This window comes from Oryctolagus cuniculus, chromosome 6 (genome assembly GCF_051225735.1).
Source record: "Oryctolagus cuniculus isolate XC-2025 breed Fujian yellow rabbit chromosome 6, ASM5122573v1, whole genome shotgun sequence".
NCBI lineage: Eukaryota > Metazoa > Chordata > Mammalia > Lagomorpha > Leporidae > Oryctolagus > Oryctolagus cuniculus.
The window spans coordinates 95,876,130-95,893,977 of record NC_142872.1 but is presented as its reverse complement, the minus strand read 5'-3'; the positions used below and the strand labels follow the sequence as shown (position 1 = coordinate 95,893,977).

Sequence of the window (17,848 nt, the reverse complement as noted above, 5' to 3'; positions counted from 1 at the left end):
CAGATAGAGGATCTCTCTTTACCTGTCTCTGTCTCTGCCTTTGTCTCACTGCCTTTCAAATAAATAGAAATTTTCAAAAAGAAAACAAACAGTAAGACTTTACTAACATCTAACAAAAGGCTCAAGCTGAGCCGTGATCCCTTGATTGTTAGGAGGCTGAAGTAAGCAGGCAAATGAGACAAAAACTCTTCCACTGCAAGTTATTCTGGAAAATTCCAAAGGCTGGAAGGCTCTGATGGGGTACCTACAGCAATTTCATACTGTGTCTACTGAGAAATGTTTTGATTTTTCTCTAAGGGATCTCATTTGTATATTTTTCCAAGAAAGAGTATGGGGTAGGGAGGCAACAGGTAGAGAAGAGAGAAGCTACACTACTCCCATTGAGAGTCTTGTTGGACGTTCATACATTGCATTACATAGTGCATTGTTTCACATGAAAGAAGTTCATATTCCCAGAAGTTCATGGGCCAGAAATGCCACCCTTACCTGTTCGATAGCCAGTGTTGTTAAGATATACAGCAAAAGTCCGAGGCTCATGCATGGCCTGCCACGAGGGTGAAGAGCAGTTCTCATTGTTGGTGTAGACATTGTGGTTGTGCACATACTTCCCCGTGAGCATGGACGACCGGGACGGGCAGCACATGGGTGTGGTCACAAAGGCATTGGTGAAGGTGGCCCCTCCGTGTTCCATAATCTTCCTGGTTTTATTCATGACCTGCAGGGACCCTGAAAGGCACAATCCCGGCATTGTTCAGTGCGGTGCACCGCACAGGGACCCATTTGTTTCGTGTCACTCAGTGCTTCTGTTCTCCTGATTTATTACTTTCCCTCCCCTGGCTGGAAGGAGTCTATAATTTGATCAGCTCTCATTTCTAGAACAAAATTAAACATGAAGGATCCTACCTTCTCAAGTCTTTTGCAGAATAATAAGCACATTTTAGCTTCCCCCTTCCTTAATCACAAAGAAAAAAAAAATGCAGGCTAATCTGATAATGAAAGCTCGAAGTTTAGATACGCAGCAGACTCAAAGGCTAGTGGCCCTTTGAAGATTACTGGAGAACAATAGCCGGGTACAGGGAGCATCAAAACTCCCAGCCCACCACATGTACAAAATGCCACCGACATTGCTGGGATTACTACATGGAGCATTTTAATAACATGAAAGAAAAGAAAAACAAATCCTTATTAAGTAAAAGTCCCTCCAAAATGAGTGTATTAATTAAAAAAAAAAAAGGTCTTCAATGTAACTTGGTACCACAGAGGGAGCTCATCAATGTGTGCACCTCAGGTTTTTTTTTTTTTCATTGACATGATCACCAGTTTATAGTTTGACTTGTATACATGCACTTTTTAAAGATTGGTTGTTTGTTTGCATTGCATTCAGAAGTATCTGTATGGTTGCAAAAATGTCCCATTTTAACTGTAAGGGTGAAATGGAAACCTAGGATTGCTGAGGAAGAGAAAAAAATTGATTTTGATTACTCTATGCAGCCAAACCCTGCAGCTGAAACACATCCAAAAGTGCAGAAAAGAACAGGCCAGAATTCAATAGTCTTTTCAGGACTTGTCAAGAACTGCACTGCACAGCACCACAGCCAAGCCATTGCATTTGAATCCTGGAGCTGTAGATTTCCAACAGGTCTCACTTCTTCCAATGAGAGAGAGAAAGCCTATGTTTTCCAGCAAGGGAGGAAATCCTAATGCAAACCAGGCAGGCATTCAGAGCAGAGGAGAAGCACACGGCAGTCCCAAAGGTCACAGTTAGCCTGACTCCTTCATATACCAGAGTTACTCTTCACACACCATAGGATGTTTTCTAATTGGGTCTTATTAGAGCCCCCTAAAATAGGCTTCAGCTGGGGGCACTCCACACTGCTCCTTCTCCTCTTGTAGTCTTCCGGGGGATCAACACTGAATAACATGAAGTGTGTGCCGACCTCATGCTGAACATCCTATCACTCTTAGCTCTCTGGGCTGGTCCCCTATGTATAGAATTATCAAAACAAATGGAAAATTTTCTGCCTCTGGCCATTGGGACTAAGTTCCCTAGCCAGAATCTGTATATAAAAATAATTTGGGGGTATGTGCAAAGCAACACACCCGTGAGAAGGTGAATGTGGCAGTATCTGTGAGAATAGAGGAGACTGGAGTGAATACTTACTAAGAGATTAGAAAGCCAATGTGAGGACAAATGAAGGGGAAAAGAGGGCAGCAATGTGGGGTGGGTGAGGTGTCTGCTGGGGGCTAGGGAGGATGGCATGTGTGAGACGCTGGAGTTGGAGGACCAGTGCTGTGACATGGCATGCTAAGCCTCCTCCTGCAGCACTAGAATCCCATATGGGCGCCAGTTCAAGCCCCAGCTGCTCCTCTTACGATCCATCTCCATGATATGGCCTGGGAAAAAAGTGGAAGATGGCCCAAGTGCTTGGGCCCTTGCACCCCTGTGGGAGACCCGGAAGAAGCTCCAGGCTTCTGGCTTCGGATGGGTGTAGCTCCAGCTTTTGCAGCCATCTGGGGAGTGAATCAGCAGATGGAAGGCCTTTTACTCTGTCTCTCCCTCTCTTTGTAGCTCTCTCAAGCAAATAAATAAATTTTAAAAAATCTAAAAAAAAAGTGATGGCTTAACCTACTGCCTCATGATAAGAGCACCTCTTATAAAAAAAAAGAAAAGAGGCAGGTAGAGTGATAAGGATGACACACTGAGTACCTGGCATGGTAAAGGATCTGGAGAATTTTCTTGACAAAATGTGGGACCAGGGTTAGCAAATGGCTTGGAGACTGGGCAGAGATACTCAGATTTGCTAGAGTGGACAAATGAAGGCAAAGTAGGTCCTTTGGCCAATACATGAATATGCCATGAGAAAAACATCTAGGAGAGGTGTTGCTGTGGCAACAGTGCATGTGGTTAAGGAGGTCGTAGGGCTGGTCCATCGGGGGAAGGCCGAGAGGTTACTGAGGGCATCCAGTCCTGGGTGAGAGGAACCTGGACTGGACTGTGCCTCTGAGCAGATGCAGGCGATGCAGTGCTGATTCAGAGGGCTGGGAGTTGACCGAAACCTCAAAGTTCTCAGCCCAGGAAGAAGGCTGGAAAAGGCATGGTTTCACTGGTAGTGAAGAAGTAACGGAAAAGCAATTTGCCCTACAGAAGGTCAAAGAAGTTTATTTTAGAAAAGTGCTTCTGGGTGGGCCTTTGGTGCAGTAGTTAAGCCATAGCTTGGGACACCTGCATCCTATCTCCATGTGGTGCCTGGGTTGAGTCTGGGCTCTGCTTCTGCTTCCAGCTAATGCACACCCTGGAATGCAGCAGATGATGGCTCAAGTCGTTGATTGAGTTCTGGGCTCCTGGCTTCAGCCTGGCCCAATTCTGGCTGTTGCAGTCATTTGGAGAGTGGACCAGCAGAAGAAAGATGTTTCTGTTTCTCTGTCTCTCTGCCTTTCAAATAGAAAGAATGAAAGAAGAAAGAGAGAAAGAACAGGAAGGGGAAGAAGGAAGGAAGGTTACATCTCATCTCTGTTGGTTGATCAACAAGAGGAAGTGTCCTGGACATAAATGGATGAAGAGGGATGTGGAAGAGGGAGGAGAGAAAGAAGAGAGGCTGAGGATGTCCACTCATCCCTCCTCTGTCCACTTAGACATCTGCAGTGGTTACTTACTGGAGAATCCTGAATTCTGGGAAAACAACAAGTCCTGCTGATGAATTTTTATTGCCTAATAGCCTATTTCAAAGGGTGAGCTCTTCGAGTTTCCTGTATGAGTCTTAGCTGAATTCAAATAAATAAAGGGTGCAGCTGGAGGCCATCCTGGAAGGTCCTGCATCACAGAGCTGCAAGCTCCAGTTTACAGATTCATCCAGACTACAAATGTGGAATGGAGAAGAAAAGCTGATTTAAGGGTATAATAATATATAAAAACGGAGGCTAAAGCTAAGCCTGATTGATAATTGCTGGGACTGCCCCTGTCAGGACTCTTCTCTCACTCTCAGGATCATCCGTCTGTGCATCAGCTGTGTGTTCAGCAACCTCTGCAAAGGCCCAGTGCACACATCTAGAAGACGACACTGGATCCCTGCAGCCACCATGAACAACGCAGCTTCATCTCTGAGGTGCCTGAAAGTGGGCATCAGGCTTAGTTCTCCGTAAAGAGAAGATCCTAATAGGCTATTCTGATCCAACTTTTGGGGGCCAGCATTGTGATGCAGCAGGCTAAGCCACTGGGTGGGATGCCTGCATTCTATATCAGAGTACCTGGGATTGAGTCCTACCTCTGCTTCCAATCCTGCTTCCTGCTAATGTGCCCATGAGGTAACAGGTGATTGTCTCCCAGTATTTGGACCCCATCACCCACATGGGAAACTAGATGGAATTCTTGGATCTTGGCTTTGGCCTGGCTCAGCCCCTACTGTTGTGGGCATTTGGCGAGTGAACTAATGGATGGAAACTCTCTCTCCCTCTCCCACCTCTCTCTCTCCCTGTCATTCTGCCATTCAAGAAATAAAATAAATAAATTTCTTTAAAAAATGCTTGTCCACCTTTAAGCTCACCTGGAGAGTAGATTATAGTCACAGAATCCTGAGCCCACTTTGAGATATGGGGTTAGTGACTCTCGGATGGGGCTCAAGAATTTGCAATTCTAGAAAGTTCCCAGGTGATGCCGAGTCTGCCTGTGGATGGACCACACCTGGAGAGCTATTCCAGGTCAGTGAAGATTCAAGGAAACCTGGAGTTGGAAGACGCTTTAGTGGGTGGATCTTTTTGAGCCATCTAAATGGATGAGACTGCTCCCAAGTCTAAGGTACACTCCAGACAGGAAAGAGAAGCATTGACTTCACACTTACCCTCAGCCAGGTACTCTTCTACACTCTTTTAACACACACCTTTTCACTTACTCCTGACAATAACCCTTTTTGGTGGGGACCACCAGTTATTTTTGCCATATTCTGGATGATAGAACTCAGGTAGAAAGAGTGAAATCACACGACTAGGACCATACAGACCCCCCCATAGCAGAGACCAGGTGCAAATGAGGGTGGTTTGTCTCAGAGATCAGCTCTGTCTAGGCTGAGTGCTGGCTGTGACACTGACATTGTCAAGACTGAGAAACAGAAATGCCAGCTCGCGGTCTAGATAAGTCTCACTTCCTACAGCTTCCCTTCATCTTTTGCTCATGTGGAGTCTTGGGGAATGCTGACAGGCACTCGCAGCTGCCTCCAGCCCTCTAATGGCTGAAATGATCTCAGGAGCTCAGGTACAGGTGAGGGAGGAGTGGGCTGCTGGGCTGACACACAGGAGTTAGTCACAGACTCTGATCTTGGAGCCTCTGGGCAGACACAGACGACACAGTGTAACAACCTGGGCCCCCTCATCCTGCCAGCTAGTGTGTGTCAGGAAGGAAAGCACCAAGCACCACCTTCTTTTTTATGGCTGTGCAGTGATTGATGTTGGCCAATAACAATGCCTTTCTCAGTATCTATTGTATCTATTGCTGCTGTGATTGCACCATTGATTTTTCATTGGCAACATTTACCAAAAAATCAGACTGTGAGAAAGTTCATGATTATGCATTCACAGCTGTTGAGAGCAGCAGATGGGTCAATTATTCTGTCCTACAGGTAGAGAGGCTCAGTTTTACTTTATTCATTTATTCTCTGTTATTTTATTTGAAAGGCAAACAGGAGAGAGAGAGAGACAGTGACAGAGAAAGAAAAAGAGAGAGAGAGAAAGAGAGAGAGAGAGAGGGAAATCTTCATCCAATGGTTCATTTCCCAAATGCCTGCAACAGCTGGGACCTGGCTAGGCCAGCTTCAAGCTGGAAGCCAGGAGCTTAATTTGAGTCTCTAACTAGGTAGTAAAAACCCAAGGGTTGAACCATCACCTCCCAGTGTGTGCATTAGCTGGAAGCTGGAAGCGCAGTGGAGTTGAGACTTGAACCCAGGCACCCTAATATGGGATGTGGGAGTCCTAAGCAGCGTCTTAGCCTGCTGTACTACAGTGCTGCTCCCTTTTAACTTCTTGTGGTTTGCATCTCTCATCTTTAAAATGGAGCTGATAGGAGCTGTCCTGATTAGCTAGTAGGGACCCGGAGGAGCAAATGGCATGACAGCATCAAGGTACTCCTTGCAAGGAGAGTTGCAATGAGGCTGTGATGTCACCCTTCTCACCTCAATTCCACCACGGTCAGTTTTCCTACTTCTTCCATCTCCTTCTCTGGAATTTACATATGAATTCCAAATGGTGGAATAAGAGCTGCAACTAACTTTTTTGTGCTTTAAGACTGAGAATGCTGATACCGGCTTACATTTAAATCAATCTATTCTTCCCCTCTCCACCTGCACTGTTACTCAATCCCCAAACAGAACGCCTGAATTCTTTGTTGATTTCCATGGTCCTGTGGAGTGGGAGCCTGACACATGCTATGAAACTACTGCAGTTAGGTCTGAGGAGCCAGTGCAGGGCACTGCTCTCTGGCCGGGCTTGGGGCAAGGGGAGGTCCAGGACACAGCTGAGTCCCAGGATTGCCAGGAAACACTCTCATAGTGCCAGAGCTCCAGGCGGGGACTGGGGACGTTTGCCATTGTGCCAGCAAGCTAGGTGGAGGATGCTGGGACAGCAACTGGCTTGGGCCAGGATGCTGAACAGGTCAGTAGTGTCTGAGAATAGGGAAACTGCAACTTTCCAGAATCCTGCAGGATCCACTACAGTTGCTATTTGAGTGAAGTTAAAAGTCACGGTTCAAGAGACAGCTTTTGGATGGTGATGTGATGGGTTAGAGATGAACAATAAAAAAACACAGTGAGGAATTGTGAGTTATTCTACACACTCCAACTATCTGATTCCCAACTCATTAGCATGAAAAAGTCCAGGAGGGGGAAAATATCCCCTCATTTGAATGACCAAGAGCACAAAGACAAGCTGACATGTTCCATGGATCTGTTAAACACAGCTTCACTTTCCCAACTCAAATATCCCAGCACTAGATTATTCAATATTTGGTATTGCTAAACATTAGATTTTCCATCAAGCTTATTTGTGGTGTCCAGAAAAATCTCAAAAATCAGAAAGTATTGTCATCATTATGACTCATAGAAGCCTCCTCCTGAGGCAGCAGCATCACATATGGATGCTGGTTTGTGTCCCAGCTGCTCCTCGTCTTATCGAGCTCTCTGCTTATGGCCTGGGAAATCAGTAGAAGATGGCTCAAGTGCTTCAGCCCCTGCACCCATCTGGGAGATGTGGAGGAAGCTCCCAGCTCTTGACTTTGAATTGGCCCAGCTCGGCCAATTGGGGAGTGAACCAGAGGATGGAAGACCTTTCTCTCTCTCTCTCTCTGTAGCTTTGTCTATCAAATAAATAAGTGAAATCTTTACAAAGATAAAAAATAAAATTTAAAGTTGCTATTTAATATTTTAGTTATAAAAGCACAAGGAAATAATATAAAATGGGATGCTTTTTCTACCAAAACCAGAAAATTGACAGGGGAAAAAAAGATGCTTTCAGCTAAAACCTTGAGAGAAAAACAAGTTGAGAGAGGAAGAGAAAGAGAAAAGTTAATAAGTTTCTCTGAAGTGTTTCCAGGTCACTAAGATCCAAAATGCCCACTCTCTCCCATAGAGCAAAAAACTATTGAAATCTGAGATGAGTTACTTATGGGAATGGAAGGTAAAATGCCTGCCTACAGGGCTACACATAAGGAAGGCAAAGTAGAGGCAGCCAGATACAAGAAACATCATAGGGCTTTTGTGTCTTTTTGTAATTTTACATTCAATAGAGATGTCAGTTTATGGAACTTTTCCCTACAAAAAAGCAATTCGGGCACTTTGATAAACAGCAATAACTCCTTGGCATGGGTGTTGGTGAACAGTAGTGAGAGATGGGGATCTTAACGCCCCTTCTGAAGGGGCAGCTGTAACTTCCCTTCAGACTTTGAACTGATGGCTCCTTCCTGGGAATGCAAGACCTCATTCTTCTAGATTTTCAAGAAAACTAGGAATGTGGGTTTTGTTTGTTTCTGTTACAGTATAAAACTTGATTTTTAAAAATATTGACTTAATTTGGAAAAGTGTATTGGTCAAGCAACACACATCTGTGGGCTAGTTTTGTTTGGAAGATCCTTTTGTTGACCACTTCTTTCAAGATGCAAAGTATCTCTGTGACTTAATTCCACGTGTGGTCCAAGAGAACCATTGGCTCTGTGTTACCTAGATGTTAGCACCAGTCCAGTTTCCTAAGAATATGAGAAATGCTAGAGTGAGTCACATCAATGGTCCAAATGGCTCAGTATTTTGCTTCTCAGAGTGGAAGTAAGGGGTTGTTTGATAAAGGCTTAGAAGCCTCTAGGGACTAGGATTATGGCTTAGGAGGCTAAGCATCAGCCTGTGATGCTGGCATCCCATGTGCATGGTTTGAGTGCTGGCAGCTCCATTTCCATTCCAGCTTCCTGCTAATGGCCTGGGAAAAGCAGAAGAAGATAGCCCAAGTTATTGGGCCCCTGCATCCACATGGGAGACCAGGAAGAAGCTCTGAGCTCCTGGCGTTGGGCCTGGCCCAGGTTGTGGCCACCTAGAGTAAACCAGTGGATTGAATATCTCTCTTTGTCTCTTCTTCTGTCTCTGTAACTCTGTCTTTCCAATAAACACAAAATAAGTCTTTATAAGGCTCTAAAGCTTTCACTCTAGGTCACAAATGTAGGTCCCCCCAAGAATTTCTGATTTTCTTCCTTTTGATGTATAAAATATTTGAATTGTGTGGAATAATAGAATAATTAATGCATCCCCTGTCTTTATTGAAGCTTAACATGATTGCAGTTCTTCAGGTGTTTTTTTTTTTTAATCTTTAAAATAAAAATGAATGCTGTTGATGCTCTTGGTTGGCATCATTCCCCAGAAGCACCTTGCATCCCGAACTTCAAGTTGATCATTCCTGTGTGTGTTTTCCCAGATTCAAAAAAATTTATAAATTTTCCACTCATTATTTTAGCCTAAAGACATGAACTATTTATGGGTATAGGCACAACCTTAGAAATTTCTTAAGTTCTGGAAAAAGCAAAAAAGCTAATTCAGAATAAGGGGACCATCATTTAAGTCATTTAATTTTTCCACAGGCTCTTTCCTCTTGGGATGATGATCTTTGTCCAACTGCCCAACTTGGGTGGGATGACAATGTTCATTCACAATAATGTGAGTGAATGTTCCTTGGCAAAACCTCTTGTTATCCACATACAAGGTTCTAGCACTTTTATTAATGAATTCCTTATGTGTCTTACTCCTTCTAAAAGTATTAGTTTACTTTATTTGTCCTCAAAGTTGAGGGAGTGGCCCCTACTTATTCTGAACAAGTGCTTTTCTTCCCGATTTGATTCTCTGCCTTTGTCTTTCCCAAGAGGCAGAATTATTTTCTTCTCTTCCCATAGGAAAAACATTCTATTAAAATGTTCATAATTGCTCTTTTAAGCCTTTTCTAAGTCTGTTGTATCTTTCTATAGGCATAGTAGCCAAAATTGCCTGCAGCATTACAGGTGCAAAAAGTTTTGCATAGACAAAGATTTATGAAAGTGCTTGGCAAACAAAATTACTTATAAGTAAAAATCAAAACCCAACAATATAAAAACCACAATGAGACATCACCTCACATACATTAGGATGGGTATCATTTAAAAACACAAAACCAAAACAAATCAGAAACTAGCAAGTGTTGGTGAGGGTGTGGAGTAATCATTAACGCTTGAGTATGGTTGGAGAACACGTAAAATAGTGTAGTTGCTATGGAGAATAATAAAATAGTTTCTCAAAAAAATTATTAGGGTGAGCATTTCACCTAGCAGTTAAGACAACCACATCCCACAACAAAGTGGCTGGGTTCAATTTCTGGCTCCAGTTCCTGATTCTAGCTTCTTGCCAATGCAGACCCTGGGAGGCAGTAGTGATGGCTCAAGTAAAAGGAATTCCTGTCACTCACGTGGGAGTCCTGGACTGTGTTCCTGGCTCCCAGCTTCAGCCGAATGCAGCCTGACTCTGGCCACTGTGGACATCTGGGTAGTGATCTAGCAAATGGGAACTTTCTCTCTCCCTCTCAAATAAATAAATAAAAAATTTAAAAATATATTGTATAATCCATCAATTCCATAGCTGAGTATAGACCCAAGAGAACTGAAAGTGAGGACTTAAAGAGATACCTGAACACCCATGTTCACAGCAGGATTATCCACAATAACCACAAAGAGGAAGTAACTAAGATTCCCAATAGCAAATACATGGGTAAACAAAAATGTGGTTTATGTATGCAATGAAATATTATTCAGCCTGAAGAAAAGAGGGAATTCTAACACCGATGAACTTAGAAGACATTAGGCTTTGTGAATTAAGCTACTCACAAAGTGACAAATACTGTGTGACTCTACTTTTATGAAGTACTTGAAAGAGCTGATTTCATAAAAGTAGAATGGTGGTTGCCAGGGCTTCGGAGAGGGGAGAAACAGGGAGTTGTCCTTTAAAAGGCACAGACTTTTGATTTTGTAAGATGACAAGTGTTCTAGGGGTTGGTTTTACAACATGAATGCACTTGATTAATACTACTGAACTATATACTTAAACACTGTTAAGGTGGTCAAACAAACAGAAAAACCCAACCAAATCACAGAAAGTTTAGGAAGGATTCTGAGCATGTTACAAAAGGATGCACAAAGGTGTCCTCAAAGAAATGGTCACTCCCAGAAGCATGAGTGTTCTGTTGAGAAAGGAGGTCTTGTCTAAATTTCTTACTCACACTTCACTGTTGTTCACAGTCATTTTGTTTTGCCAATGAGTAAACAAGGCCCATCTTAGGCTTCTGCTGTCTCTCAGAACTCAGAAACATTAGTATGCAGTCACAGCTTGTTTGTAGAAAGGACTCACATATTAGTCGAAGGGCTGATTGACAGAATGGGCAGTGGTTAAATATCCTGCTGAGGAGGCTTAGGTCTACTACAGGTCCAGGCTTTACAATGTACTAGCTTTCCACTAGCTACATGACTTCTCCAAGCCTCATTTTCCTCATGTACAAATTGAGAGGAGTAATAGTAACTACTTCCTAGGGTTATTGGGAAGATTAAACATTAACACGTAGCATGCTACCTTGCCAGAAAACCAAGGGAGGATGTAGACAATTATGTAGGTGACACCTGGACTGACTGAGTCTGGCCTACAACATTTTACCACAGAACATGAGCCATGCTAGCTAGAGCAATGTCTAAAGGGTATAAAGGAAAGTTCCATTGACCATGCTGATGGGGAAGATGGTTTGGTGCAGTATACTGAACTTGAAGGTGAGCACCAAAACTCGGTCATGAACAGGTAGGGTTTCTCAAGGTGGAGTAAGTGGGGATAGGCAGAGGAGATGAGCTGTAGAAATGCTTGGACTAGAGGCAAGGAGGATGATACCACCAGTAACCTTCAGCAGAGTGAAAGCTGTTTCTATGAAACACAGAGTGAAGGTGGACAAAAGAGCAACAGTTTTCAGAGACAACCAGGGCCAGGTCATCCAGTGCTCATTTGTTTGTAGAGGTGAAGGGCTTGGTCCTCTTGGCAAAGGGAAACCTCCAGAAATCTTGGAAGGGATTTAAGCTAAAAGGTGAGCTGATCAGACATTTGAAAGATAACTCTGACCATAGAAGAACAGAGACTAAAGGGGATGGGAAGTCCAGGTAACCACCTGGTTATGGAAAAACTGGGATAGATGCAGAGGAACCAAAGATCTCAGTTGCTGGAAGCCAGCTGTGGCATAGTAGGCTAAGCCTCCGCTTCTGGGACCAACATCCCATATGAGCACCAGTTCGTGTCTTGGCTGCTCTTCTTCCAATCCAGTTCTCTGCTATTGCCTGGGAAACCAGTAGAGGATGGCCCACGTGCTCGGGCCCTGCATCTGCAGAGGGATCTGGAGGAAGCTCCTGGCTCCTGGCTTTGGATTGGCATAGCTCTGGCCATTATGGCCATTTAGGGAGTGAACCAGTGTCTGGAAGACCTGTCTCTCCCTCTCTCTGCCTGTCACTCTACCTCTCAAATAAATGAATAAAATCTTCAGAAAAAAAGGACTCAGCTGGAGTGAAAAGGATGGACATAGTGATGTTAGGAATGTGAACTCAAATGTGCGTACTTCATTTTGCTTGCTCTATAAGTGATTGAAAACATTCAGATGACAAGCTACAGACATTCTAAAGCCATATGTGCAAGACGAGAAAATATCTTGTGACCAGAAAACCAACAATTCTTTCTGTTTTTAAAATGAAGTGAGGGAACCAACTCCGCAAGTCGACTTCAACAATGATGATCCTTGCTGAGTGCATCTACTTCCAGCTGAACCCAAAGACATAACTTTGTTGGAATTCTACAGTTTAGTTTCAAACTGGAACTCAAAGTCCCTTTCATGCAGATAAGTTCCAGCACGAAGGTTTTGTTCTCTAGAACCCAACCAAGCCACAGGGCTTGTGTAAAGAAGCCCAGTGTGCTCTGGAAGATTCTACCCATGGTCAAGTTGAGTGTGCTCTGTAAGCACAGCCGAGCAACACCTCAGAGAGCAAAGAGTTGGAGTCCAGGAAAGGAAAGGAAGAGTGCTGATGTCCACTAGGGGCCAGATTTTCAACCGTTGCAGGATGGAAGAACTTGGTCATAGGCTCATGGATTAAACCCTAGGACACCCCACTGGAGAAGGGGAAAAAGATGAATCACAAGTGACTTGAAACTCCCAGGGTGTGGCCGTCACTCTGAGGTTGTAGAATTAATCCAAGCCAGACAATTCAAAAAGCACCATTGCTAAGGTAGCAGTGGGTAAATTACTACAAAATGATGTGGCGTACACCATCACATTCAGCTACCTAATAATTACTATAACAAGTGATCAACGAGTAATTCATGCTAAAAATAACAATCACCAAAAGTTCCTTTAGTGTCAATATGTTTTCAGATACCTTGTATAAAATCACATTCACATTCTCATCTTCTTGAGAACAACTTTGCCCAAATATTTTAACAATTCTTTGACCAAGAGTTTCCAAGGTACACAATAAAATCTTTGATTTCTACAGGGAGAAGGGGATCATCAAAAAGTACATGGAAATATGTATTATGAAAAAGCTATGCATGGATTTCAAATTCCATTTTTTTTGCTAAGTTTTTATTTTAATTTTATCTTTCTCAGGAACTTTTGAAAGTACCCAAATATAATCTTCCACTGTATTTTTCCTCTATCCAAACCTTTCCCTACATCCCTCCTGAGACTGTTTCAAAGGCTTACCACCAGAAAAGTAATGTTAAAAAAGAAAAAAAAAAAAGTAAAGACTTAACAGCATCCAAATGCATTATGGTCAACACAAGTTCACAGGCTAACCTTGAAATTACTGGTAAAGATGCTATCATTAAGTGCACTCTCCCTCTCCCAAGGTTCAGAGTGCTACCCATAAGGCAGCGGCTTAGGAAATCATTTGAACAAAAGAGAGCAACAAGCGAAGAATCCAGTGGCTCACCCAGCTCCACGTCTTGATCGTCCGTGAGCACAAGGATAATGTTGGGTCGGATGTTTTTCCGTTCCTGCTGCAACCGGCCTCTGAATCTCGGGGACCTCATCGTCGAGCATAGGCTGCCGAGCAATTCTGTGCCCAACACAGCCAGCACCAGCGCGCAGCAAGAATACTTCATTGTATTTGGTCCAATGTCGCAAAGTTAACAAAATGTCTCAGTCTCCTGCTTTCTGGAAGTCTGGGCAAGTCGGGAGACAAAGGGAGAAGGAGGACTAAAATGAAACCCAAGCCCCAAACACAGTTGCAGAAGAAGGGTTACAAATAAGTCAGAATTGGCACACACACTGGCAGCGAGAGGGCTGCACATGAGTCAGACGGTGCAAACCCTCCCAAGCGTTGGGTAGTTTTTTAAGCACTTGATTATTTTGCAAATTCGCTTTTGTCTTTGATTCTCATTCCAACTTTTCCTATGCCAAAGCATAATTTCCAACAGCTCCCATGTAAAAGCCTTCTGACAAGAGCTAATACCTTGAATTAGGTGTCCTGGTTGAAAATATCAATTTCTAGGTTCAGAGGTATTCAGAACATGTAGATGGAGTCCTGGAAGGGAGAGAAAAAAAATGCAAAGGAAATATCAGTCAAGGATTTGGAAACAGATTTTTTTATCTGAAGTAGTCTCTTGAAACAGCATATTCTACATGTGTGTATATATATATATATAATATATATACATATATTTGTTTCTTAAATACTCCCAAAGAGAAGAACAGACAGAAATAATATGCAGAACTGCTAGCAAATGGCTCAAATACTATTTTCATTTCATAATCAGCTCCATAAATGATGGCAAGGGTGGCATCCCTGCTCTCACCCCAGTAGCACTGGAAGCATCCCCAACAAAGTCACTGACTGGGAGGAGGCGGTGGTGCCTGGGAGGAATTCAGGGCATTTGGAAGGTGTGTTTACATGTGGGGAGCGGCTGGCGTAAGGGGCGTGTTGGGGCAGCAGGAACTCACCTGTATGTCATATTGAATACCTATCAGGCAGAATGAAAGGCTAAGCTGTCACTTGTCATCTGTCTAATGTCACTCACTTCCCTGAAGAGTCCTTTCTGTTGACGAAGACTTCACAGTGAATGACTGGGAGGACAATCTTTTCCAGCCCCTAAAAAGCTCCTCGCTGTCCCCCATCAATCACCAAGGGAGAAGGTACGTCTTCCAAACACAGCTGCCCCTCTGTCCAGCCAAAGTCCTCAGCTCTCACGCTGGCGGCTAAGCGGCCAGGGCCCCCTCCAACTGTCAGTCACTAGCCTTAGTGTTGTTAAGAGCGGCCACAACATAGCTAGCACAGCAGTTTTGCTTTGCCACAGCAGATCTAAACCTGCAAAGCAAAATGAGTGATTGGCTTCCAGGCTGGAGGTGAGTGGCTACCCTTCTGTATTCAAATAAATAAATGAATCAATCAATAAAATCCATGGCATCGTGCTACAAAATCTTTGCAAAGCTTCATAGGAGGAGTTTCACGAAATGGTTGGAAAAAGGCCCGTCTCACTTTGGAACACTAAATCTGCTGAAAGCTTTGCTGTTGAATTCTTGAAAGAGAGCAAAGGGCTCATTAACAAAACAAAAATCAAAACCCAAAACTCTCTTCTAAGTCACGAGGGAACCCCTTTGTGGGCATTTAGGCTGCTCTAAAATGCATTAGATGGCAGCCTGCTCCACCACCCACTCTGTCCCTGCACACCTGAGGAGCTGTATTTTGACCTGCAACAATAAACTGGCATGGGATACATAAGCAGAACTAATTAAGCATGAGCATCACATTGCGGGAGGAAAGGGACTCCATCACTCGTCTCTGAGTCCTAGACTCTGGGGGGTGACATGGGGCAGTGACAAAAGAAAGAAGAAAGACTGTGCACTGTTTACTCCTGCCTTACACATTGTTTGGTTTTTATAAAAACCCACGTACACACCCTTATTATTTTAAACTTTATGAGTTGTTTTGTAAACAGCTCTAATGCTTTTCACTCCGCAGCCTGTAATTACACTGACTCTGTGTGTGTGTGTGTGTGTGTGTGTGTGACACATACAGAGAGAGACGGGGGCAGGGAAAAGAGAAAGAGAGAGAGAGAGTGAGAGAGAGAACCACAAAGAGACCTACTGATTTAACAAGACATAGGTTTTTAAGCAAGAATCTGCACCAGTGCAAGCACTGACTACATTATCTGCCCAGCAACAAAACAAGCTGGTTACAACTGATCCTGTGGCTTTGCAAAAGTCAATATGTAAGAGGCACTGCTTTCCTCCTAATAACTCAAGCTTACTCCAGTGATTGCTGTGCATGCTGAACCCTGAAAGCCTGCAATTATTCTGCACTGACTGTTTAGTTTCCTTGCATTTGTTTGAAATCATGAGAAATCTGATACGGGCACGAAAGGACAGGAAAACCAAAGAAATAAGATGTCAAACAATAGCTTGTTCCCACGGAGTGGAAATCACGCTAAATAATTCCACATAGCTATTTCTTAGCGGGTTGTTCTGTTAAGTAGCAGAACTTTGGTCACCTCTCAAAGCCTGCCAGAGTGTATGATGGAAAAGTGAACCGGGCCATCCCGCTCCTGCTGCAGCCTAAATCTAAACCAAACTCTGCTGCCAAGGGCCACAGGGAAAGGCACTTGGTCACACTACACGGCACAGACAGTGGCACTCATTTTAAATTATCAGCCACACATGGAACTGAAAGTCCTTGATGATCTTGATGCTGATAACAGTCCCTGGAAGCCTGTCAACACTGCTAGTTATTCTTTTCCTTATCTTATTTTCCTAACTTCTTCCTTCAGGAAAAAGAAACCGCTTTAGTGGTACCTTTGTATAAACTATATCAAAAAGCATTTCCTACTAAAGAGAAAACTGATTAGATTTTTATCTATTATGGGACATCCCCTTCAGGAGAACGAAGGGTGCGAAAGAGACCTACATGTTTTTCTCCCACAGTTTATGGTATTTTATTTTATTAATTAAATCTTGATTCTTATTTGATAATAATTATACATACTTATGGGGTATGATGTGACAATTTTACGCATGTATGCATGGTGAAATGATTATATTAAGCTAATTAACCTGTCCCACACATCTATCATTTTTGATAGTGAGAATATTTAAAATCTATTCTTTTAGCCACTTTGGAATATCCAATATTTGTTACTAACTATAGTCACCCTCCTAGGCAATAGATCTTAAAAGCTGATTCCTTCTAACTGGAATTTGAACCCTTTGGTCAAGTTCTTTCAATTCCCTCTCTCCCTATTTATTATCAATTCAAGGCATTCATTCATATATAAATGCAAATAAACTGAATGGTAAAGAAAATTGAACGTTTAGACAGGTCGAGATGGAAGGAGAGCTCCATTTTTTTTGGGTCCACTTGCCTTCACTCATACACACAAAACACACCACTGTCACAAAAGTGCACACAGACAATTCTTTATTCAAAGATGACCTTTCAGAACCTGTCGTCCTCCCATTGCCTGCTTTCTGGACCCAGAAGGAAAAGCAGTTTAAAAAAAAAGAAAAAGAATAAACGCTGACAGACAAAATGCCGAACTTGACATAGCCCCAAAGGACCCAATGTCTGAATTGGATACTTTGTGGCAGACGACAAGTGTCCCTAGAGACCAACAATTTGTCTCAAGAAATAGTAGAAAATGGGCGAAATGTAATGAGAAGTTTTTCTCACACGTGGGAAGGGAGCTTGAGGAATTAATTATTGCATTCAACAATTAGGACTGGAATACAAGTTGCCTCTTCCCCAAGCCATAAAAAGAACACCCAAATCGTAGTTATGAGCAATTGGTGTGGAGAATTTACTGGACTTTGCTGAGGGCAGTCAAACCAAATGATACATGTGACATTACATGGTTGAAGTCATGAATAACAGGAAAAAATAAAGATTGAAAGGACTCTAAGCCAACTAGACAGAACGTTGTGTTCATACAGTCTTGTCTAGCAATTCCTGAAACTGAGTGGAAGTCCTCATCTTCCCAACAGGTGTAAGAGGCCTTCTGTCTTTGCCAATCCTCCCCCTCATCTGGGCAGTTGCTACTGAGATCTTTCAAAGCGGAGAGTGGCAATATGCTAACAGAACCTGTGTTTGGGGCAGGTCTGATGCAGCTTGGGATAAATGCATCCCATATCAGAGTTCCTGGGTGAGAGTCCCAACTCCATTTCCAATCCAGCTTTCTGCTAATATACACCCTGGGAGGCAGCAGAAGATGGCTCAGGTACTTGTGTTCCTGTCACCCATGTGGAGGTCCTGGCTGTTGACTTTGGCCTGGCCCAGATCTGGTTGCTGTGGGAGTGAATT

The 17,848-nt window shown here is 43.2% G+C and overlaps 1 protein-coding gene across 10 annotated transcripts in view; it reads right to left on the bottom strand.

Annotated features, from left to right (window-relative positions):
• The window catches only part of SULF1 (sulfatase 1), a 195,096-nt gene that overhangs the window by 70,485 nt on the left and 106,763 nt on the right, over positions 1-17,848 (bottom strand). For all 10 annotated transcript variants that reach the window (XM_051844555.3, XM_051844551.3, XM_051844554.3 and 7 more), the window contains exons 3-5: positions 14,012-14,083; positions 13,490-13,721; positions 487-726 (exon numbers count right to left, since the gene is read on the bottom strand). In XM_051844555.3, the coding sequence (XP_051700515.1) occupies positions 487-726; positions 13,490-13,661 (412 nt within the window). In that variant the 5' untranslated portion in view covers positions 13,662-13,721; positions 14,012-14,083. The remainder of the gene's footprint in view (positions 1-486; positions 727-13,489; positions 13,722-14,011; positions 14,084-17,848) is intronic.